Raw genomic sequence first — 24,950 nt, forward strand, 5'->3', positions numbered from 1 at the left:
CCTCTAATAAGCGCCGCGGCGCTTATTTAATTTTTGTGATTTTAGGTGCGGCGCTTATTAGAGGGCGGCGCTTAATAGAGGGCGGCGCTTATTTCGAAATTTCAGATTTCAAGTTTCTGAAGTTTTTGCCTATTCTTCAAATTCAATCCGTTGGTTGAATGCTATCCTTAGTAAAAGTTTTTTTGATAGATTTGGGGTTCTATAGAGGGGTAAGTAACGTACGAGAAAGAAATAACGGGTGAATTATCGTGTCTTTTCCTGTTCTCTTTCTATCAAATATAACAAAGATAATTTCAAACATCAATTTCTTCGTCGCTTTCTTGATCAGAGTCAATCAAATGAAACGGCCCGCATGCATCCTCAACATCCGAATCTGTTATGTTCTCAAAAGGATTTATTTGACTCTCTTCCTCTTGCAAGATATTCAGGGATTCTCTTAGCCGTGATGCCCCATCAGGACAAGCTCCCTCCTTTTTAAAACAGTGGATCTTGTCATCTTCACTACCATCGACTGGAAGGCTTAAACCGCATGTTTTAAAAGATTTCACATTTGAGGGTGCGGCGCTTATTAGAGGGCGGCGCTTATTTCGAAATTCGAATTTTAGGTGCGGCGCTTATTAGAGGGCGGCGCTTAATAGAGGGCGGCGCTTATTGGAGGAAATACGGTACTAAAATAATGGGAGAGCATGTAAATAAAATCGATATTTAAAAATAAAGAGGTCAAAGCGGACACCAAAAACAGAAGAGGAATATTTCTTACCAGTGGAGTCAGTGAACTATATGGAAAGGTAATAATGGACTTATCAAAATGAATGGGGAAATGAAAGGAAGATCGACGAAGACTAATCAGCTGGCTTGATGAGTATTAAAGATGGTGAAAAAAGGTGCATACATTATTTGCAGATGCAGAGAAATGTTTCAAAGAATTAAGGTTAAAGGATTGTCTGGTAGATCTACGTACAGCAGAAACGAGGGAAAGAGAGGTAGAGACCCTATATAATATGAACAAGAAAGCAAAAATGATGATAAACATATCACATGGTAAAGAAGAACTATACAGCCGGAGGAAATTGTAAATCAGGGTACAGTATGGCCCTTAACTATGTTAAGTGCAAACCAAGTAAATGAAATTGGAGGAAGACCAGTGGCAATAATGGAAATAGAGCCCCCCCCCCCCCCCCTGCAGATGTAGATGTAGATGACATCGGGCGGTTGGTGGAAAAAAAGTGGTGGAAGAGGCATGAAATATAAGAAAATGAAAAAGAAAAAAAAGTTCAACTTTACTAATAAAAAAGGCAAAGCATGTAAAAATAAAAACTTGAACGTAGAAGAAGGAAACAGAAGAAAAATAGTCTAAAGAATGGTATAGTAGAAAGAACCAAAGAGTACAATTATCTTGTAAACTGGATAACATCAGAATAAACGTTACATCGCCGGATACAGCAAAACTAAATAACATGGTACAAGAGATAGCATCAATTGGAAGAGAAGAAAATGTGGGCAAATTTGGCACTAAAGCACAGTTAACAACGTATGAAAAAACTGTAGTGCCATAGTTTTTAACATTAAGTGCAGAAAAAATTCACGAGAAAAGGACTGATATGAGCTAAAAGGAATACAAGCTACTGTATTTATATAAAATTGGAAAAAATGCCCAATGGAACGCCCTATATATGTATATGAAATCTTTACAGGAAACTAGTATATGGCTTATAATGTAACTAATGTAACGAACGAATAAGGATATAGAAAAAAGTAAGTACTTCAAATAAAATTGGGGATTATAAAGTTTGGAGAAACCCTCCATTGGAAGAACTGTTTCCGCAAATTCAATAAATTCAGACTCATTATCGTGATCTGGTACAGATAGTTCGCTAAACCCTTCTAGCTCATTAAGATCTAAAGTTTTTTTAAAAGACTCGCAACCATAAAATTCTGGAACAAAGGGGAGCAGTAGCACCTTTGCTTGGTGCTAACAGATGTTGATTCCAATGAATCGCAAATTCATTAAGGTCCTTTCTGATCAAATCCATAAAGCAGTAGCGTACACATTCAGCAATGAGTGCATCACCGGCATCTAAAAATCCTAAGTCTGCAAGTTCTCTAAAAAATAACCTCCACCAACTTGGTCTGTCTTTTGAAAGTTGTGACCAAAAAAATTCGATTCTTTGATTAGCTGTTGATGTACCAACAATAAAACTGCCAGTGCCAGCATATTCATCATTATGCTGAGATCTTAATGCAATCTGAACAGCTTCCAAATTACAGTTTTCAGTACCATCATCAGACCTTATTCTTGCTGGAAGACGATTTAACTGCTTAATAGATTTTATAAAAAAGTTTGTAATAACTTCAGGCTTTTTGTTCGTTCTACTAACTTCTAACCAAATAAGCCGACAGGAGAAACCGTCTATACAACCATGGATACTAAAACCAAACGGCTTAAGTTTGTCGTGCCCGTCAAAGATGCCACAAAAAATCTGGCCCAGGAACGCAATAATTTCTTCTTCTTAATCTTTTCTTTTTTATTGAAGAAACACCTTCAGGGTCTAATTCTCTCAGAATTTCCATCACAGTTGTTCTATTTACAGCAACTCCATATGATTTAATTATTTTCCACTCTTTTTCTTATTGATGGTGGTTAGTAGGGTGGTCAACCTACTTGATACGTTACTTGTTCTATCACTACTGCTAGCATGACTTGTGTTAGCTACACAAGATAGCGAAGACCTTGTGGCTGATGGTGTTATTGTAGTTGCTGTCAGGGACGAGCAGGACATTAGATTTTCAAGCTCCTCTTTAAAAATTTCACGTACCACAGACTTCATGCTCATGCTTGCTTGACGACGGTTGAAAAATATGACACATGGCGAGGGGACTGGTCCCGTGTAATAAACCTCACAAAAGGTTAAAACTACGGACCAATGATGTAAAATTGCGGACCAGATTTTAGAATTCAAGTTGTAAAGAGCCACATGCAGAGAAGTGTTAAGTGCAGAAGAGAAGTGTCAAAATACTGAAGGGAAGTGTCAAAATACAGAAGAGAAGTGTTTCGTTATATAGAAGAGAAGTCTTTTTGATTTAGAAGAGAAGTGAGCCATAGGGGCCATCGTAGAAGCGTACCAGGAAATTTGAAAACATTTCCTTTTCTTCTAACTGCAGATATACTGTGGAAACGTGAGCTAGCTCACATTTTGCTGTCATTTTATGTATCAAAACAAATTAAAAAATTAATTTTAATGTACATGAATTCATCAAATTTTATATACACTAAAAATACCGTTAAAAAACTTATAAATTACAATTAAAAATCCTTAATATACACTTAAAAAGAAAAAAAAAGAAAAAAAAAATTGATTGCAAACAATTTCTAAGTTTCGCTATAAAGTCTAATAATTCTGATATCCCCCATTTTACCCACAAAATTTGTCTCCGCGGTAAATACTACCCACAGGCAGTCCGCTGACACATCGATCGAATGCTGTATACAGGCAACTTAATTGTCAGTAATCATCGATGCTGTATCAAAGTTATAGTTCTGTCGAGGGGCCCGCAGGATTGTGAATATCAAAAAGTCGACCAACCGGTACATTTCCCGCTCGGTCGTACATTTGTCGCGCTCTGTCGTAACTATGCGCCCATTTTGAATCGTCTAAAGTGTCATTGGCTGACATGAAACTCGTTTCATCCAATGATGGCTCCTCCTGTGTTAGTTTCTTGTTAAACGCTGGATTATCAAATGTGATTGGTTCTCTAAAAACAAAGCGAAGATAAGAACAACGCACGCATTTAGAAAAACTTATCCGTCAAAATTATTACGAGATACTAACTTTTGAAATTCATAAACAACGCCGACTTTCTTTCGTCGCGAATTTCGAACTCTGATGGTGATAAAAACCAGGACGAGGATGAGAACCAGAAAAGACACAATCACTCCGACTGCCACACCTTGAAAAGAAATCATGAGCATAAATTATACACGTACTTCTAATATCTCTCTAATAATAATAGCCGTATTTTGTCTTTCGGCCAAAAGCGGGTCATGCTAATCATGCACGAAAGCTTCAAGCTACAAATAACAAATGCGATATATTTTTATCGACTTTGCTGCGGCGGGCGAATTTCTGTAGTAACGACTAGTATATAAATAGTAAATTAAAAGAGTGGTTTCTTTACCCGCAGTGGAGGAGGTGTCAGTTGGTGCCGTAGGAACAGTGCGCTTCTCCGTTATCTTGCAGATCTCCTTGTTATCGACGATAGAAACCAGGTAAGTGTTATGATCTATAAATATATAAAAGTCAGAACAACTTATTACGAAAAATTGTGCAAAACTTAGTGGGGTTAAGCTTGGTTTGTAATAACCAAAAAAATTGTTGAGCAACAGTTGTACAACATTTATCAACTTTCTCGGAAACACATGATGAACAACAATTGCGCTCTTTAGTAATAATTGTAGTTCTGCAGTAACATTCACAAAGTACCTTCCAGATTAAATTTACAAGTCCTGGTATTTTGCAAATTTTGGCGAAAAAAGACTGATTTTTTTGTTTCTCAATTTGTATCGTTTTTCTTAAGTGCTTTTATGTAGAAAACTTTAATAAAGACTACTGAAGTTAAAATTTGCATATAAATTATCTTGTTCTAGGCAAATCTGAAAAGAAAAAAGTGTAGATCGTTTTTTTAATAATAAAAAAAAAAATAAAAAAATTGCGGGGTAATTAATTTTTGCGGATTTACTAATTGTTCTCGCGGAAACTAATTTTAGCGAAATTGACCAAAACTCGCAAAATTTAATGCTCGCGAAAATAAATTTCCTTATAGTAATAAAAAGGATGTTAAAATTAAGAAAAAAAACTTACAAATGTTAGGAGTGTTTTCATTTCGTATTGTATTCTGCATTCCACACACAACTTTCCGCTGAAACTCAACATCATCTGTTGAAAGATCAGTCATAAACTTCCCCGCCATGTCATCTTTGCAAACTACCTTCGTGCTACCAAACTGGAGAGACTTCACAGTGAGAGAACATTTACAAGCACTGCGGAGAAGGGCAACGATATTTTGCTCCAATTGATGTACTTCCCGCAAATCCTTGAAGAGGAAAAATGGCCGCTGGTCAGTGAAGGTGTAGGCACAATCATTTATATCAGTATAAAAATCAAAACATTACCTGGAATTTTCCACAATTGTCAGTCATAAAATCGATCTCTATGTCAGGAACATTCTTCGGTGGTGATACTAAACATACACAAGAACAAGCGCTAGAAACCACTACGGGTATCTATAGGAATATCAATGACAAGCATTAACAATTTACCTTCACAATACAGCCCGGAGAAACCCTTCTTGCATTGGCATTCATACCCGTTCACTTTATCCACGCACTTTCCTCCACTGATACATTTATGTTCGGTGCAATCGTCGATGTTGACCGCGCAATTGGTGCCACTCCACCCATCCAGACACACACAAGTCACATTGTTACCATGGTCGACGCACGTTTTTTGGTGTTGAAACACGCAGTATTGAGAATGTTCGCAAAGGTTAACCTTTAACTCACATAACATGCCAGTGTAACCTGAGTTTAAATTGAACGCAAGGTAACGCATACGTTAGTCAAAAACCGAATGTTAAAAAAAAAAATGTCAAAAATCTATATAAATAATACATGGTGTCTGTCTGTGATTCAATTTAAAAACCAGGGCTTTTGCAATTGAAAACGCTACCATAATTGCACGTATGTTCATAGCTATAACCTCCGTCCAAATAAATTTTATTACTTAATGCCAACAGGCGGGAAATGATGTGCGAAATAGCGATGCGAGAAATATGTAGGACGGGCAATTCCGAGTTAAAATTTTCACAGGCAAACGACTAGTACACTATACGTTCGCAGCCATAACCCTTTGGAAATGAGAGATATTTAAAAGAAATCTTTAACCTTTGGAAATCAGATAGATGTCGATAGTGCTAAAGAGAATCAATAGAAGGAAACGACAGTGTCATGACTGTTTCACAAACTTTACTCGTTCTTTGATGAGCAACGTCATTTTTCATTTCAACCTTAGTTGCAAAGGGCAAAGTTTTGATTTTAGCCTTGAAGAAGTCGCTATGCGTAAGATTTAGATTTCACAAGATTTTAGCCACCATTGCTTAACTCTCCGAAATTTCATCCTGGCCAATTATTTATTGGTGGCTTTTATAAATTTTTGAGTGAAATCTCAGTCACAGCCTGTAGCAACTTGGTTGTTTTTTTTTGGTGTTTTTTTTAAAAAAATCCCGGCTATTTGAACAAATTTGCGATTTCGTTCGAAGGTTAAATAACTGGGATTTCGTATACACTTTCCCTTGAAACTACATATTCTTATCCGAAGGTAAGCGCATACCTTATTGACGAAACAAAAACGTAATCTTAACAAGCTGACCTATTCCACAACTGCAAGAAAAGCCATTCTTTTCTTTGATGCACTTTCCATGCATGCATGGCTGAGATTTGCATTCATCCAATTGAATTTCGCAATTCCTTCCTTCAAAACCTGCTGGACAAGCACACGTGTAGTTATTCACCATATCCAAACAAGTTCCATTGATGCATGGCTGATGCTTACACTCGTTCGTGTTGACTTCACATAGAGTTCCTAGGAGCAGAATAATATATGAAAAATGTAAGATAAAAAAAGGACTGGTGGAATATTGAAATGACATTTCCTTGGACATTATTTTTTTCTTTTGATTATTCAGCTATGTTATCCTAAAACTTACAGAGAACATCCCGATTCTCCAGGTTTTCCCCGATTTATTACGACAAGCATCAATTTTCTACTATAGATTCTCCCCTGGTTTTCAAACGTAGAAACTTTGTGCACACACATACTCTGAGAAATACTTCGTGTTTGCAAGATTTAAAAATATTTAAAACTAGAAACAACAAACTGCAAAAAGCATACCTCTAAATCCAGGTGGGCAATTGCAACGAAATGCGTTCAAACCATCAACACATGTCCCATTATTCCTACACGGCGACACTGCACATTCATCGTTATTCACTTCGCATTTCTTCCCAGAAAAACCTACCCTGCATTGACACTTGTAACCATTTAGTTCCGAGTAACACGCGGCGCCATTTTGGCAAGGATTACTTGAACAGAAGTCAATGATTCGGTTACAAGTTTTACCATGGAAACCATTCGCACAAACACATTTATGTTTAAGCACCCCATTACCATAATCTACAAAAAATCACACATCAATATTGTATTACCAATTTCTCTTCTACTGTAAAAAAAAACAGATACACAAAATAATACACTAATGGTCTATAACGCATCCATAACAACAGAATAAAAATTTTAAAGAACATTTTACCTATGATTTCGCATTTTGCACTGTTTGAACAAGGCTTTACGTAGCAGGGATCCTCGTACTGACAATAATTTCCAGTAAATCCATCACAACATAAGCACTCATATCTCATTCTATTAAAATCACTGAAGCATTTGCCGTGCCCGGAACAAAACACACCACTTGCAGTGTCAACAGGGTTTACACAATCCATATCTTTTACAGTCACATTTAACCGTAAGCCGAACAGACAACGGTGAAGTGTGTTTGTGTCAGCAATAAAATACTGTGTACCAAGTTTTAATAAAGAATCATTGACGTTTAATCGAGATATCTCTGGGTTGTTAGTTAAAGGTATTGCATTTGTGGTGTTACAGGAAGAAAAAGAATCTGCTGAGTCAGCTTCCATGGGTAAGATGTGTGGTATAAAATTGTAATCGTATAGAACAGCATCGCGATCTGTGATAAACACCAGGTCATCAGTGTCTTGCATGTGGATCGGTTTTAATTGTACATTGATGTATTCATAAGACTGGTCATCACGCCTAGACATGTTATAACAAGTTTGCATTGAGTTGCAAATGAGTTCGCCGTAACCCCACCCAACAGTGATGTTTTCCGTTCCATGATGCCAGCATTTGCCACCATTACTATAAACATTGCAATGGGAAATACATTTCTGTATATATGTTTCTTTTATCTGACAATGACTTCCAGACACACCAGAAATACATTTACACTCAAAGCCATTGTTTTTATCGGTACATGTACCACCATTTAGGCATGGTTGGGAAGCACAGTCATCAGTGGCAATAGAACATGCGGGACCTTCATAACCTTCATTACATAAACAGCGTGGATTTCCATTCATATCCAGTTTGCAAACACCATGCACACAGTTCATGGCATTGTCACGTGGACAATCATCAGCTCTTCGTTCGCAACGAACACCAATGAAACCATTCATACAGGTGCATATAAATCCACTTGGTGTAATGGTACACAAACCATTATGTAGGCAAGGATTGCTGATGCATGCACCTCTCAATGCCAATGGTGTGTCATCAGTTACAATGTCCAGCTGACAGTATAAACCAGTAATAAAACCAGCAAAGAGCAAAAATGATTGACACAGTATACCCATAATCTGACTTACAATGCTTTGCTGAAAATAAAAATAAAGTCAACATTGTTTTATTTTTTTTAATGTTTGTTATTGTTAATGCCTAGATCCTTAACGATGTTAAGGATCTCGGCAATTATTTTGTTTAACATTTGTACATTTTGGAAACACATTAAAAAAGTTTTATTAACAATGTATATGTTAAACTGGATTCTTTGTAGAGACAACTATGTTAACAGTCTGGAAAACAGTTGTTCTTCTTTATCATTACTGCAGAAAACTGTGATGCATGATTTTACTAATAGATAAGAGAACATTGGAGGACATACAATATATTTTCTTTCGAAATACCAAAGGCATTTAATAACTAGTATATGTTGATATTCCTGGCTTTTTTATAGCTTTAATCCGGTAATACACAATCTGATTAATCGAATTCGATTTGTCAGAATTATATTGAGCATTAAAATAAAATCGAAATTTAACAGGTGACAAGGTGACGATACATGATCCAATTAATTGAATTCGATTTATCAAATTATATTGAGCATTAATATAAAATTGAACAAATTTTTGATAATTTCCTTTCCATAAATTGTCTTTAGAGAGCGAAGACAGGGTTGAACTTGCTGCTGTTACAGTTATTATCAAAACAACTAAAAATTTAAGAAAACTTTAGAAACGGATTGTGTTATTTGTTACTAAACGAATTTCAGTTAGAGGAAGAAGATTATTTTAATTTTCTTTGATAAAAATCTCGTTAACTTCTTTTTTATCTTTTTTTTTGTTTTTAAACGTCATCTAGTAATGTTTATTTTTCACATAGAAACTCACATTTTTCTAAACGCGCATTTGATGTACAGATTTTAAGCATTTTGATTGACTAAAAACCTTTCGATTAATTGTTGATCGTTGGATCACCACCTTTAGGGCCAATTTCAAGGTGTTCTCTTAAAAAAATCCAGGTTCCTAGTATGACAAAATTAACAAAATTAACAATACCGAAACCTAATCCAACCATGTAATGTTCAAGTCCATTATAAAAGCTGCGCCATGACGAGTCAAACCCACAAATATTTACTGAGCTTATAAAAGCAATATCTATATCTGTACCAAACCTTGACTGTGTAAAACTAAATGCTAAGCCAAGCCATGCCAAAGCATGTACATAACATTTTAAAACTGCTTAAGTAGCAGAACATTGTTCTGAAAGACAGCTACCAGTGTGGAAATTTTTGTGTCCTCATTACACTTGACCCCGCTCTTATAAAAACTGTGCCAAGCTGAGCCAAAGCAAGGCATGCCTAGTATTAATAACTTTGGCTCGGAACTGCTTAGTTTAATAATGGGTGTAAGGTATGCATGGAAAATTTATATTTCATTGCAAAGATAAAATCTTGCATTTAAAAGTGAGACATTCTGCAGTGTGAGCTATATAACATTTTTTAAGGATGGCTCTATTTTGATTTGGCCTACATTTTACACATTTTTTAAAATCAACTTTTGTTTTTTAAGGTTTCACTCTTGCAACTTTTAAAACTAAATTAGTGATAACATCATAAAAAATTGACTAAGATCAATCTTTCTTCAAAATAGTTGAAATACTTGAAACCTAACAGTAAAAAGTTTATGACAAAACTATTTTTTATTTTTATTTTTGACAAGTAACTTCTGCCACACTTTACAGATTTTTCTGCAATGGAAAGATGTGTATGTGGGTAGGCTTAATGGAAAATTCCACAAAGTGTGTTGAAGTTTCTTTTGCCTTAGTACCTCCAGTACCTCGTTCACTGAGAAGCACCATGCAGGAAATTTTTATTATTCATTATTTTAAACTGCACCTATAGGCCTCTCATATTGGTGTTACTATGCAAAAACACTGTTGAGAGGTTATTTTTAAACCCCCCCCCCCCCTTGCATAACATCTGCAGTCTTACATTGTCTTGCTTGGCCAAGTAGAGAAATAAAAACAAGTCCCATAGCCTGCAACTATATAATGCCTATAAAGCACATGCAGGGTTGCAATTGTCAGTTTTTTATCAGAGTGACAAAACGTAAAATGATGCAGCGTCCAGCGTCCAATGACCCACACATGTGCCTTCTCCCCAATTTCGCCGTCATGGCTTGGGTTAACCTGGAGGCATTCACTATTGTAGCATTCACGTTACGTTAGCTATATAACCACATTGGAACCATAGAGTTATGAAAAGTAGCTACAACCTGAAAAAACACTGAAAAAATATAGAAAGCAACTACCTATTTTGCTAGCTTAAGAGCAAAGATAGCTAGCTAGCAATTTTACCCTCTTGTTTTCAACCACCTTTTAGCTAGCTGCTACATAGCTAGCCTTGAAACGAAAGCAGCTGCAAATTTTAATGAATATTAGCTCTCACCAACTCTTAAATTTATACAGCCTGTAAACAAGCTAAATATAATGAATACAGTTTTAGAAATAAGAAAAGACACAAATGAATTCGTTTAATATTTAATCAACTTGCCTCGCGTTTCCTGCTCATTTAGAATGTTTTGCTGTGATTTCTTGTTTTTAAATTTCGTGAACGCGCTACATTAATTTAACGGACGATCGGAATAAGAAAACGGAACAAAATCCTCTCCAACAGATTCCCAGTCTCTTTTTAAAGCGTTCTCCCTCTACCAAAAGCCCCTCTCAAATGTGACTGAGTTGCGTAAAGAAGCACACACACAGGCTACTGATGGATTGCGTAACCAACCAGTTATGAGCGCTATTTCGAAGTCGCAAACTTCGTTTTTCTTAAACATGGCGGTCTTAGGCTCTTTTTCGTGGATGGAAAATCTCAAACAGTACAAATGTTTGCTGACGACCAATTTCCCGAATTTTTTAATTTCCTTGTTCGAATCGCATAACGCAAACATTGCGAAAATTTAGTTTAAGCTTTTTCCTAAATTTCCCACGAATCTTTGCAAATTGACTAAGATTTTTTAGCTTTATCTTGATACTGGTAGCACAAGCCCTAAGTCAATCAGGCATTACTAATTAATCACTGAGTTACCTTAAGGCCATGAGAGTCAATACCATTTTCAGGTCACAAACCAACTTTGGTTAAATCGATTTTATAACATACTAAATCAAAGAGCACGTCAAGTATTTCTGTTAGTAAATATTGTTGTGTTTACACATGTATGCATAGAATATAAGCGCTGTGAATAATTGTTACAATCTCTCTGACTGAACAACATACGAACACATGATATGTTTTTTTACCTCGCCGTTAAGCGCAAAGGAGAGTTATTTTCCAGTCAGTCAAGTGTCATAGATAAGGAGTTAAATTAAGGTAGGTGATCGTCTTTTATTCTAAATAGTTGGTTATTCGCTACGTATTTAAGATTTCCTAGGAAAATTTAGTTCTTTTATCACTTAATAGAAAGGCATCGTAAAATAATTAGTCCTAGCCAGCCACTTAATACGTAATATTTTCTATTACAAGGAAAGCTCCCTGAAGACTCATTTTAACTGGTCACCCGGTTTTGAGGGAATGAAAAAATCGCAGGCTTAAGAGACGTTAAAAAATAACTCACTCTTCTATTTTTGCACCCCAAATTGCGCTGAACACTCTGAAACTACATGCATTAAAAGTCCTGGGAACGAGGTTTCGTGCCTTGAGGGTAAAATGTATCGCTTCATCGAAAACGGAAAACGTGAAAAAGCCTACATAATAACTAACTAAGTTGCAGTAATTTGTCACACAAAAACGCTCCTCCCTATGCTTGGTATGAAAGGTCTACAAAGGTACTTTAAGGAGATTGGTCAGTAAACACAAAGGAGGACACATCAATGTAAATATAGCGTTTTGTTCTATTTAAAAGAAAGAACCACTTCCTGGGGTGTTATCTTTGCATGTCTTTCTGAGAAAACTTCCTTCACAATCTAAGTCAGGTGCGCAACCGCATCTCTAAAATAAATAAATAAATAAATAAATAAATAAATAAATAAATAAATAAATAAATAAATAAATAAATAAATAAATAAATAAATAAATAAATAAATAAATAAATAAATAAATAAATAAATAAATAAATAAATAAATAAATAAATAAATAAATAAATAAATAAATAAATAAATAAATAAATAAATAAAACAAAGCTTTAAGCTTAATTTCCAATAACTTTTCCAATAATTTTGTTGCACAACAGTCAACGTTACAACTTTTTTGGAAACACATGTTGAGCAAAGAAAACAAAACAAGAGATGTTGTACAACAAATGTTGTAGAGATAGAATTTTTCCGATCTCTGCTACATTTGCATAACAACAAGTGCAGAACAATCATGGACTTCATGGAAAACCAAGCTTTAGGTTTTGTTTTAAAGTCATTAATTAGAAATTACTTCAACCTCCCTTCTTCCACTATTCCCCGGTCACCTGCAAAGTTTAGTAATTTTTATTAACTAAATTTTACCAATGGTACTTTCTGCTGACTAATTTTTGGTTAAAAAGTATTGGAAAACGAAACCACACGCCAGGAAGTTTAACAAATTCTCCTTGTCTGATAACAATTTCAACTAAAAGTGACTGATTTTTTTTAACCACAGTGTAGCTTCAAGAAGCTGTATCAAGCACTAAAAATTATCAAAAAAAATTTAAGAAAAATAACTTTAACTACAGAACTTGCGTTTACTTACCGAGAAAGAGCATTTTTCTCCTTCGAGAGCGTACGTTCTGCAGTGTCTAACGAGTTTTCCATAACAACATTCGTTGGCTCCACAGTCACTGTTGGTCTTACAACGTCCCTGGAGGTAATTAAATATTCAATATTGACACAGGAGTTAAAACAAAAACCTTACGAGAAATTTTTAAAAATGAGAAAAGTTTCTTATAAAAAAGGCCGAGAAAAAGCGTGGGAGTTAGCGCCCTTTAACGTTCTTCCACTTTAGTGCCGCCCTTGTGTTCTTTGTTGTTGTTTTAAGAAGAAGTACTTACAGCCGATGCAGCTTGGATGAAAAATGCAACACACACCACAGCTAAGATAACAACAGTCTTCATTTTGAGAGTCTTTCACAATGTCCAAACGATAAAAAGAGAATAAGATTCCACATTGTGCAGCTCGCCTTTAGTAGCTGACCATATATGTTATGCTCAGGGGGAAGATCGTAAAACAAATTAGCCAAAAGGTCAAGTAAAGTACCCCCGTTCTCTTTTTTTTGTTGGAACAACTGAATGCTGTTGTAACAACCCCCATTTGTATCTAAAATACAATATTTATATCTGGTTAGCAATTATTTGCTCTGTAAAAAGAAGGAAGCTGCAAAAACAAAATGCAGTGGTTATACAGTTTATTTATTTATTTTGTTTACTAATTGAGTAGGTGAGTAGACAGCCATAAAGTAGAGAAGTTTGAAGAGATATCCACAGGCCATTAGATGTACCTGGTTAATCCAACAGTTTCTCATACCAACCTCGTCCTTAGACCTCGTTGCTTAATGCCACAGCTACCAGCTTCCCTAACGAGGCTGTGAAGACGTGTTTTTTTAAAAGACATTTACCTGGGTATAAGGAATTTCCTTTTCCTTTTGTTGCCCCGTAACGAATCGAAGTGACCGTGGGTTTAAACATAACCGTAGACTTCATATATCAACGACTTCTTAATTTTAACATCCCCTAGTTGTTTAAAGCTTAAGAAAAAAAAAATGCCCAAGGGATTTTTTTTTGCTCGAAATTTATGCTCAAATATGTTCAAAACGCATAAGATTCTCTTCAAACGCTACACTCGTAGGTCGTTGTTGGTTCCTAAGAGAAATTGTGGTGGTTTCCTGTTTCGTACGTACGGTATATTTCCTGTTTTTATCTAAACGCGCCTCACTCGCAAAATACAAAGCTTTCTCCCCTTTTGTCGCCTGTTCTCAGCTTTATTACTACAAACTGCTACAATTTTGAGTTTGAAGTTAAATTTTAATAATATTGCTTATAAAAACATGTATCCGCGAAAAATCTTTGCAAACGATGATGTGCTTTTGTCACACCCGAGGCGCATAAATATTTTTTGTCCTTCGAAAATAAATAGTCTCGCAAATACTTTATTATGTTAAATACCATCTTAAATATAGCTATTCCTCAATCTTCAAAGCATTCGTTAATAGTTTCTTAATTAAAAGAACCCACACCATTTAAGCAAAACCTGTAAAATATTAAACCTCTTGTTACGTGGAGCCATTTTCTTACATAAAATTTCTTTTATAAAAATATGCTTCTGAAAATATGCTTTAAACGAATATCTAAAACAAAAGAATTATAAGAATAATGATCAGGCAGGTTAGAACTTTGATATTTTATAAAAATAAGCGTATAAGAGAATTTTATTTTGTATAATATATTTTTACTATTTACAAACTTACAAAAATGCTGAATTTCCGCGTTAAATGGAAAAAATTTAAAAAACATTCGCGCGTTAAAAATACTCGTGAAATCTGGGAAATAAACTTGCAAAAAACGTTAATGCGGACTTTTTGTACCAATGATACATTCGAAAAGTTCTTTGGTAACGATATCTTTATCGTGGAATCTGGCAAAAACATTGCTTTTCGAAACACTTTTTTTAAATTTCAAAACTTAAAGCTTACCTCCCGTGAAAAGGCAAGTTGTTTTCATATGACAGAGATTGAAAAGTTGTCTATGAATCTTTTTATTTGTTTCGATCGGTTTTCATGTATTTGATGTAAATGAAGTGCTATATTCTAAAGTTTATAAAAGTATTGGTATAGTAAACATGTTTTTACCTTTCCAGTATATTTGAACATATTTACATGGATATTAATACTTAGTTATCATGATTATCGATTTTACCAGCAATTTTATTCAGGATCTAACTTAAGGAACGAAAATTTTCGGACGGAAAAACTTTCGGATTTTTTTTGTCCGAAAATTTTTCCGTCTAAAATTTGTGACTGCCAAAAGCTTTTTTGTCAGGAAATTTTGGTTCTTCTCATTTTCTTAAAAAAAGAAGCCGAGGGTTCGATCCTGAAGACCCTTTTTTAGATCTTGATTGAATATATGTACACTATAAATGATTCTAGCCTTTATTTTGTGTCTTTTCACCTAATCATTACTTTTGAAATTTGGTTAAAATTCGTTCAAAAGACTTACCCATACATTTTTTACTTTATAAATCTTGTCCGCAAATTTTTCAGTTAAAATAACAAATTGTGTCCGAAAGTTTCTCCGCCGAAAATTTTAGTTCTTAATGTAAGATGTCATGATTCTACATAATTAGTTAAACCATGGATACCTCCATGGTTAAACTGCCATTAAACTAACTTGTTTGTTTGGGGGGGAGGTAAGCCTTTTAACTAAATTTTATTAATCAATCATCATATTGCGCTGACACCAGCAGAAGTCATGCATGAATCAAGCAACTGCTGCTCGTTCTGGTACTGTACTGCTCGATACATATCGTTCAAAGTCGAATCATTACGGTTTCTCATAAACAATGAGTCACGTGATATATTCGACAAACTAGTGCGACGTTCTTGCTCTTCCTCGAAACTTCGCAAAATAGAAACATTGTCTCTCTCTGCAACTTCGTACAATTGCTCTGTTGAGGCGCTGGAAAGAGGAGTGACGACTACCCATGCCCTTCCATCTGCGCCCTCTTCACCAAGCGGACTTTTTAAAGAATGTGCATAGCGTCTAACAGGAGTTACAAGAGCTTCTTTTTCTTCGGCTGTTCCGCTACGACCCCTCACACAAAGTCTCCATATGGTATAAAGAACAGTCGCTACAACCGCGATGAGATAGATATTGCCGAAAAGACGCAAATAAAAAGACCGTCTCGATGACATTTCGTAACGAAACGCTATCACATGAAAACAACTTGACGATGCATTTGTGGTTTGGACGGCTTCAAGCATGGTTATCTCGTTCGACCCATATTGAAGCTTTGCGTAACAAGACGTATTTGACAACATGCAGGAATACTTAAGTTTTGACGATTCAAAATAGGTGCGATTAAAATCCATGAGCACCGACACTTGCGTGATAAAACGCCAACCGACTGAACTCGAAAACGACATGTAGTAAACATCCGACTTGGTCACAGTCAACAAATGCGATTTAAATTTAGTGACGTGGTCACACGACGGCTGCGGATGAATACTAGTGTGATAATCATAGTTATTGTAGAGTATTGTTTGAGTCCATTGCTTCAACTTTTTGTCTCCTCTTAAAATATAGAACTGCAAGTGGAGATCGGCACAGATGGAGATTTTAACAATGGTTCCTTCCAATAAATACAAGCCCCAATATTGATACGTCCACGAACTCATGTGAAACCTGACTCCACTGTTATAAGAGACGGTCTCGTTCTTGACATTTGGCATCTCGGAAAACACATGTAGCTTCAAGCTTTGCAGGTCTTCCACTTTTGCAGTTGTCACGCGAAGTTCCCCATTAAAATACGTGGAGACCGGCAGCAATCGTTGATCTCCACCGTTGAGGCTTAATCTTTTCGGACCGTATGTTGAAAACTTCATTTCGAGAGAACAAATAAACAAGCCAAGTCCTACTACAATCAAGAAGGTTAGCTTTAACAGCCATGGACGTATGCGACTATCATGACAGCACGAGGAGTTAGATTTATTTTTTGCACTATATTCCTGTGCTATCAGCGAATACTGCAACCATAGTGAGCCACATGTGTCTGTGGATTGCAGCAAACAGTTATTGTCATCTTCAGGATGAAGAGAACCAGTAGTACTGCTTTCAGAAAGTGGGTTGCTTAATGCACTGGAATGTCGAGTTCGTGATGACGCCATTGCTAAAAAAAACATAGAAAAATAATATAATACAGACACGGTCCTTAGAATTAATATACCGTAGCTAGTACGTGCCTGTATCTGAAAAAATGAAATTTGTGGGTTTGTTTGCATGGTAACTTTTAAGTGACAATGTTAGTTTAGTGAACTAGTTTTTTAGGCTCCCGAAGTTTATCCCACTAATCGGAATTATGACATCATAAGTTGATGATGCTGAGGAACAATTGCTGGTTTGAATGATAATCAGGATAACTAAAGATTAATATTTATTTAAATATGTTCAAAATATCAAACTTGATAAGTAAAACATATTTACATCAACATACCTTAAAACCTTAAAACAGTACCTCGTTTATATCAAATACATGACGTCATGCATTAATTAGCATTAATCATCAAAGTCAAAAATCTTTAGAATCGATCAACAGACTGATCAAGAGAGACGAATATAAATGTTAATTTTTAAACATTTAAAATTTAATTATATTGAAGTATAAATAAACAAACCTACCGGTATATCATTTGTTTACAAAACAACAATAACCACTTTAAAAATATTACCACTAACAATAACCATGATAAGCTAATTATTTTAAAAGGGGTTTCCACTTATTTTGCAACTATTATTTTTTATTAGTTAGGATATTTAGGAGACTCTAGAAGAGGATTTTATGCATAAACTGGATGCAGAGTTTAAATATTTTGGGTAAAGGTATTATTTCGGTTCGTCTGTTTAGTATTTATAATATTGTGGATAGTTTAGTAGACAATGCTTCAATAAAAGAAAAAATATTTCTGTTATTAAGAAAGATATTTGAGCAAAGTACGAGCAGTGTCAAAAATTGATAAGTTACTATACCAAAATTTTGCTTTTAAAAAATGAAAAGAATGGTTTTAAAAAATGAATTCACAAGAACATTATTTTCGGGAAAAGCAACAAGGGCATTTAAAACATTTCTAAAAAGCATGAAAATTTGCAAAATCACTAAAATTTATTTCATTAAGGTAGGCCAGACATAAAAAATATTTGGTGTTAATGCCACCTGACTGACCCTACCTTTTGATTGCAACTTTGACATCTATTAGAGAGTCAGAAGAACTAGAACAAAAAATTTATATATGTACTGGTTGTCTCCCCACAGTCTTTGCTCATTATTATTATTTTGCTTTACTTGCTCACGAGTGTCAAGTATCCTGAGAACTAGTTTAAAATGGTACGTGGAAGATTCATAAAACAAGGTGCACAAGTTATTAATAAATATATATTGGTATTATTTGTGCACCTGAATGACTGGATATTTTTTTTCCATTCACTGACCGACCAACCCTATTTAGAGCAACTTTAAAATACTGTTGTAGTTTTAACAAAATTTGGCGAACAAGCCAACACACCAATATAACCAAGGAGGCAACATAGCCAATGAGCCAACAGACCAATGAGCACACCTAACTTAGCCAACAACAAATACTTAGATTGCCAAAAAAAAGAATGGCAAAACTATGGATAGGGACTATAAGAGACAGGGCCAGGGCTGAAATGATGTTTGTGTTTCAAACTCATTGGCTCCTTGGTGGCTTTTTATCTATAACATTTTATTTTTATGTATAACGGAAAGGGTTGTGACTGGCTGGCTAGTATCTCTATGCAGTTCAATTTTTGCAACAATATATATTTAAAATTTTAACTATATAGAGCCTTCAAGTCTATCTAAAATCTAAAATTTCTTCTGAACCTTTCTTCTATTTCTTTTTGAGAAAAGTATGAGGCAATACAAAATCCAGGAAAACATAAAACAGTTGCACCCATTGATATAGCATTGAAAAATTATATCTTCTTGCAGCCTTTAAATCTACTAGCACCAGAGGGAGCACAAAGTGCCTGCAACTTTTTTTACTGGGTTTAATTTTTACTTGACATGAATTTTAGAGCAAAGTCACAGCTATATTAAGTTCCATTTTAAGCCTCATTAAAAAAAATCAAAAAAATCAATGTACTTTTTTTCGGAGAAACTTTTGCGAGAGGAACTTTTGCGAATTTCACGTTTTTTGGCCTTTTTCGCACAGCATTATCCAGCAAAACATTCAAAAATGGCCATTCGCGAAAGCTTATTCAGTACAAACTTTCTAAATTGTTCATTCACGAAAGTTTATCCACTAAAATTTAAAAAAAATCTGCTGTTTTTGAAAGTTATTTCTTGATTCTTCCTCACTTGGCTCGCCCTACCGGTATAAAAAAAGACAACGTTGAAGCCTTTGCATGATGGTCGGGTGATTGCCTTTTACAACTACATACCATCAGCTGATGGTAAAGATATCATCATTAATGGATGGAAAGCCGCTTGAATATAGGAGCTTATTGTACTTGGATTAAGTAAGCTACCGACAATATATCCTTTCCATGATATTGATCCCTTGGTCGACAAAGACCCTACTTAGCTTTGAATCTAGACACTCTTCTCAGAATTGATAAAAAGGAGCAGAAAGCTTATAATCGAGTTACTGGCGAAGAAGACAATGACAACAATGCGTGGTAGCCAGAAGAAGACAAACTTAGAAATGTGTTTAATAAGCTTTGTGATTTCGACGATGAACGCAATTTGTAAAAAGATGTTTTAACATACCATTAGAAAGAAAATTACATTGTTAAAAAACACTTCTTCCTTTTCCTATCATAAGAAATATACCGTAACGCTTCGAATAAAGGCCCAGGGCGTTTATTAAATTCTTTGACATTTTGGCGGAGGGGCTTCTATTCGAAGGGGCGTTTAAAAGAGGGGGGCTTTTATTGTTTTTTACACTTCATCTCTTTTGCAGTTTTAAGGATACCTATAATAAATATCTTCACAACAGAAAATAAAAGATATTCACATGTTTTAGAGAATGAACTTCAAAAGCGAAAAGCTAAATTTTCAACCTTAAACCTAAGATTTAGGAAAAAAGTACTTAGGAAAGTATACTTTTACTATCGCCTCACATAAACGCCCCTTATGAGGGAGGGGTGTCTATTCGAGGGGGCTTCTATTCGAGGGGATTCTATTCGAGGGGGCGTTTATTTTAAAAATGACTGAAAAGTTTATTCGAAGCATTACGGCAGGCCACCTTTTTTATAAGAAAATAAAAAACAAGTTCATAATCACGAATCGAGAAAGTTTATCTCATCAAACTTTCCAATTTCGGATTTTGTGAAAGTTTATCTTTAGAAATATTTCAATCAATATTTCAAAAAATTTCGCGATTTTTGGACTAGCTTAAGTTTTTTTCGCGAAAGTTTCTCTGAATAAAGCACTTTCTACGGTTTTCGCTTGTTTCAACTAATGGTTTTGCTTTAATCGCCTTTCCACCATTTTGGGCTTGCATAGAATGCTGTGCAATCAAAGATGACTTTTTTGCCTTAATTAAAAACTGCATGAAGCAATCATTCCATTTTGGTTAATAGTGTGCAAAAAAGTTAATGCGAAAACGGAATGCAGGAACTCCATTTAAAACATTAAATATTGGCGGTTTAATGGCTCGCGTTGATGGTTGGATACAATTTTTCGAATTTTTGAGTTATAATTGGCTGACTGACCAAGGGGCCAAAAATTTTTTTCGGGCCCTGTTAGCGGGATATCACCGCTAAGATTCGGACCCCTCCCCCCTCTTTTAGTGGATTTCCGTCCGTAAATTATACACATTCGGATAAATCATGGAAGGCTCAGGGGCGTGTTTTGTAGATAAAAGTTATCGGAATTGATGACAAGAGGAATTATGCTCACGAACGACAAAGAATTTTCAGGCCACAAACAAATTTTTGAAATTTCCCAATCCTTAGCGGATTTTCTTTTTAAACTTTAGACCCCCTCCCCCCTTAGCGGCGATATACCACTAATGGAGCCCAAAAAATTTTTGAAGAAGGCCCCCAACTCTATTCTCGGATCCGGGTTAATCACTGACGGTAATTTTCTGCGCATGCGCGATTTACTGCAGTGAAAACAAACTCTCCTGGAGCAGTCATTTTAACCTAGCGAAGCTGGAGTGAACACATAGAAGTTTTTAAAATGCCAAATAGTTGTGCTGCTTTTGGTTGTTTTAAACAGTAGGAAACCCAGGTTCGATTCCTGGTCAAGACCTTTATAATTGCAATATTGGGAACTGTAAAAAATTTTTTATCATAAGCAATACAATTGAAAAAGTCTACTGTTTAAAACAGTGAGGTGTCCTACCACTGGACGATCAAGACAGATGTGGCTATAAAAATAGCCGGTTTGACGTTTAAAGTCATGTCACTGACTGTGTTGAGATACCTTTTGTTTTCTGGCCTTTCGACACAAGGGACAATACCATGAACCTTTTGGGACTCTTTTCAATTTAACACAGCTCAAATGAAACCATTCATACTTGCAAGATGTAGAGTCACAACCAATAAATGTTTCGTCATTAGGATTGTATTCAGACTGACAGAGACAATACAATTTTTCACTTGCATTTGCTTGAGGAGGAGGAGGTGGAGCTTTAACAACTTTACGCTCTAGTCTTCTTGTCAATAACTCTGGTATAATGTGTCGGAGATAAAACTGTTCAACTTTGTCCATATTCAAATTGATGAAGTTCACATCAAACAAAACCTCAACAGCATGTAACCAATGTGGAGTCCACACAATAAAAAACAGCTTTTGCAATTGAAAACAAACATTTGAAACTGTACTTGATAGTAATACCTGTGCTCTTTTTTCAACTTTCCTTCAGAATTCATAACAAATTTGTTGTCAGATACAGCAGCAGCGAAGGAAACAATGTTGCGATAACTGTACGGGCACTTGATTTCAATTAACTTTTCTTCCTTTTGACAATCACGTGAATATTCCATCAGGTGTAGCCCCAATATACGTCCGTTCTGGTACAAGTTTCAACCCACAATCAACAATCTTTGCATTTAAATGGTTACTACGTTTTAAAAAATCAGCGACAGCATGTTTCTCATGGTCAAGGCCCCAACGTAAAGAGGATACAGTGGTGGATACAACAGATGAAATTTTACAAATCCTTTTGATTAGGGACTCTGATGGAGTTTCCAAGTTAGTGTGGAGAACATCATATACTTTTGATGCAGTAATTCTGCCAACACGTATCTCATGCCAAATAAAACTTTTCGATTGTTTCGTACTTGAGTTGTAAATGTAATCAACAACCTCTGCTGACAAAGTCATGTTATTATAAATATCTCTTGACATTTGTTGTAACTCGTCACCATCTTTATCAATGTTGTTACTGTTAAATAGCGTTCTCAATGACTTTGGTAACTTGGCTCTTCTAGGTGGTTCATATATTGGCACGAATGGTTTATAAAAATCAGAGAATGTATGCAAAACAATGGATTTTTTGTCCAATTTAGACAGTTTTGATAAAAACCTTGCCTTTTCTTCATCAGTTGGTGGAACATTACTACCAGGAAATTTATTACTGCTACGATTGTTTTTCTTAAAGTTCTTAACAGCCTTCTCTGAATAAAATTTAATGTCAGAAATCTTCTTCGGTGCAACTTTTTTGACAAAATCGACATTCCACTTACATGCTTCTTCAGTACATGCTTTCTTAGTGAATCCAGCACGAACAGCAGCCTCGATTTTAAATAACAAAGCCCCTATGTGACTACATGACTCACCAAGCCCAGCCATACATGTGCAGTGGGCAGAAAGAACATTAACATTTTTTATGTCCACAATGATCCAGGGTATGTGAGGATCCTCATTTACTCTTTGAGAAGGCATAACTTCTGCCTTCAGTAAAATATATGGCCATGTTTTGTCTTTCTTAAAGAAAAACACAGTTCTAACCCATCCACTAACAAATTGATTGTGGGCTTCCAAACTTTTTCGACTCTTCATAGCTTCTCTTGTAAAAACGCCAGGGGTGTTTACCAAGTAATCATAAACCTCAGGGTACTCCAAGTTTGGCCACTTCGAAGGATCGTTAATCCAAGCATCTGCTGGCAATTGGTATGGACAAGTATCCAAATTAACAATTTTTAGCTTATTAAAATATCTTGTTTTCGCTTCGACACTTATTTCTTCAATGTTGTAACTCATTGTGTCATAGACCTTCTCTTACAGTAAACTGCAGTGAAAAAAGCTTTCCACAGCTAGCGCAAAACGTTTGTTTTCACTGCAGTTACTCGCGCATGCGCGAAGATTGGCCAATCTTCAGCGGTGTGACGTCAGCCCGGATCCGAGAATTTTTGGTGCTCAAATGACTCTAACACCGAAAACCACTGACATCTGCCTAAAAATGTTTGTCTTTTCAGCTTCCATAGAGTCTCATAAACACAAAATTGTGTCCAGCGCAGGCAAACATAAAGAAGTTGGTAAGAAAAAAATCCACTTATAGGGTGGTGGTGGGGGATATGATGGGGATGCTATTTGTTAATGGACAAATCAAATCAATCCTGGGGAGAGCTCTTTCATTGAATTCGAATTGTTTTCTGTAAGAATTTGCTGAGTAATTGAAATGAATTCTTCTCGCACCTAGTCGCATTAACTCGAATAAACGTATATACACAAAATAGAAATTTACCCTAATTCGCATAAGGAATTTCAGCAAGGACTTCAACTCGTTGTTTTGGTATTTAAAGTTATGACCCCCAAACATATTAAACCAAACTCAAACCTATTGTGTGGTCGGGTAGAGGCCGCGCGCGACCCTCCAAGCTTAAAAGTTGGGTACTTTATATTATTCCTATTGCAAAAGCAGGTCTAGCGCAAAATTTCAGGATTGTTTATGAAAAGAGTGATAAGAAAATGTTTCTTTTTTGTGCAAAAAACATCTGAGCCGTCATTATATACCCCTTGCCTCCATACTCGCTTGCCAATAATTACCACCCTCTCCGTAAGGAATGTGATATTTTTAGGAATGTGATTAACATCATATTTAAAGAAGAGTCGAACTGCTCTGCGGCACGGCTGCTGAATAAAAGTTATGATAAGTGTTGATTTTAAAGACCAGACTGATTGGCTTGCTCGCCTGCTCAATAAACTACAACAAGACGTAGATAGATGTGCATATTTTGCATGGCTAGCCTCACAAATATCGAGGGATATACCCTGTCTATTATTTCCAGGAGGGGCCATGGCGTAGATGGAGAGTCCTAGAGTATTTAATGCTCATTTTGAGCTACGCAGACCCAATTAGAGCCCGCGCTCTACTAGACAACTCCCGGCAACATCCAACGGCCCACACAGTGTGCCATCTTCCCAATTTCCCTCACATGGCTTGGGTTAACCCGGGGCTATGGTAACATTCACTCACCCATGTTGAATCGCCGTCAAGAGGAATCGAACCCCGGTCTCCCGCACAGAGTACGAGAGCTGTAACCACTAATCTACGGCGCCACGTATGATATACTCAAACAACCTCGCGAATAAAGTTTACAAAAAGCTGTCTATCAAATTGGGATTTTTGTTACGAAGTTGGACACGACATATTTTACTATTCAGATACGCAATAATATTTGTTACACACTTATTTTTCAAAATTGATTTGTGAGACCTTCCTGAACGGAAAATTCCTCGAACTTTTAATTTTCGATGGGTCCGTCTTGGGAGGGGGATTATCGGTCAATCTGAGACCACACAAAAATGACGTAATGGAACTATTTAATTGGCCAATGTGGGTCACATGGCAGGGTATTTAAAAGATTGCAGCCCTGACTGCGACGAGCTGGATG

The 24,950-nt window shown here is 35.8% G+C and overlaps 3 protein-coding genes across 7 annotated transcripts; all 3 read right to left on the minus strand.

The window, feature by feature from the left end:
- Positions 1 to 3,222: 3,222 nt before the first annotated feature.
- Positions 3,223 to 8,532, minus strand: LOC130636557 (fibropellin-1-like). Its single transcript, XM_057446310.1, has 9 exons — positions 7,366 to 8,532; positions 6,948 to 7,229; positions 6,426 to 6,638; positions 5,318 to 5,578; positions 5,171 to 5,238; positions 4,860 to 5,091; positions 4,177 to 4,281; positions 3,831 to 3,948; positions 3,223 to 3,753 (listed from the first exon to the last, which is right to left on the minus strand). Exons 1-9 carry the CDS (start codon positions 8,483 to 8,485, stop codon positions 3,531 to 3,533), a joined length of 2,622 nt encoding a protein of 873 aa, XP_057302293.1. The 5' UTR covers positions 8,486 to 8,532; the 3' UTR covers positions 3,223 to 3,530.
- Positions 8,533 to 12,279: 3,747 nt separating this feature from the next.
- Positions 12,280 to 13,583, minus strand: LOC130636563 (U8-theraphotoxin-Hhn1d-like). The gene is made up of 3 exons (XM_057446323.1): positions 13,425 to 13,583; positions 13,127 to 13,234; positions 12,280 to 12,396 (listed from the first exon to the last, which is right to left on the minus strand). The coding sequence occupies exons 1-3, from the start codon at positions 13,485 to 13,487 to the stop codon at positions 12,304 to 12,306; spliced, it is 264 nt and encodes an 87-aa protein (XP_057302306.1). The 5' UTR covers positions 13,488 to 13,583; the 3' UTR covers positions 12,280 to 12,303.
- Positions 13,584 to 14,021: 438 nt separating this feature from the next.
- Positions 14,022 to 24,067, minus strand: LOC130636559 (uncharacterized). 5 transcript variants are annotated; one of them, XM_057446314.1, is made up of 3 exons: positions 23,801 to 24,067; positions 18,309 to 18,350; positions 14,022 to 17,253 (listed from the first exon to the last, which is right to left on the minus strand). In XM_057446314.1, exons 2-3 carry the CDS (start codon positions 18,328 to 18,330, stop codon positions 15,809 to 15,811), a joined length of 1,467 nt encoding a protein of 488 aa, XP_057302297.1. In that variant the 5' UTR covers positions 18,331 to 18,350; positions 23,801 to 24,067; the 3' UTR covers positions 14,022 to 15,808. The 5 variants fall into 5 exon arrangements, with proteins under 5 accessions (XP_057302297.1, XP_057302299.1, XP_057302302.1 ...); XM_057446316.1 differs by lacking the exon at positions 23,801 to 24,067 and having other exon boundaries at positions 18,309 to 19,526; XM_057446319.1 differs by lacking the exons at positions 18,309 to 18,350; positions 23,801 to 24,067 and adding an exon at positions 19,873 to 19,952 and having other exon boundaries at positions 14,023 to 17,253.
- Positions 24,068 to 24,950: the final 883 nt, after the last annotated feature.

The sequence above is a fragment of the Hydractinia symbiolongicarpus genome, chromosome 3 (assembly GCF_029227915.1).
Source record: "Hydractinia symbiolongicarpus strain clone_291-10 chromosome 3, HSymV2.1, whole genome shotgun sequence".
NCBI classification, from domain to species: domain Eukaryota; kingdom Metazoa; phylum Cnidaria; class Hydrozoa; order Anthoathecata; family Hydractiniidae; genus Hydractinia; species Hydractinia symbiolongicarpus.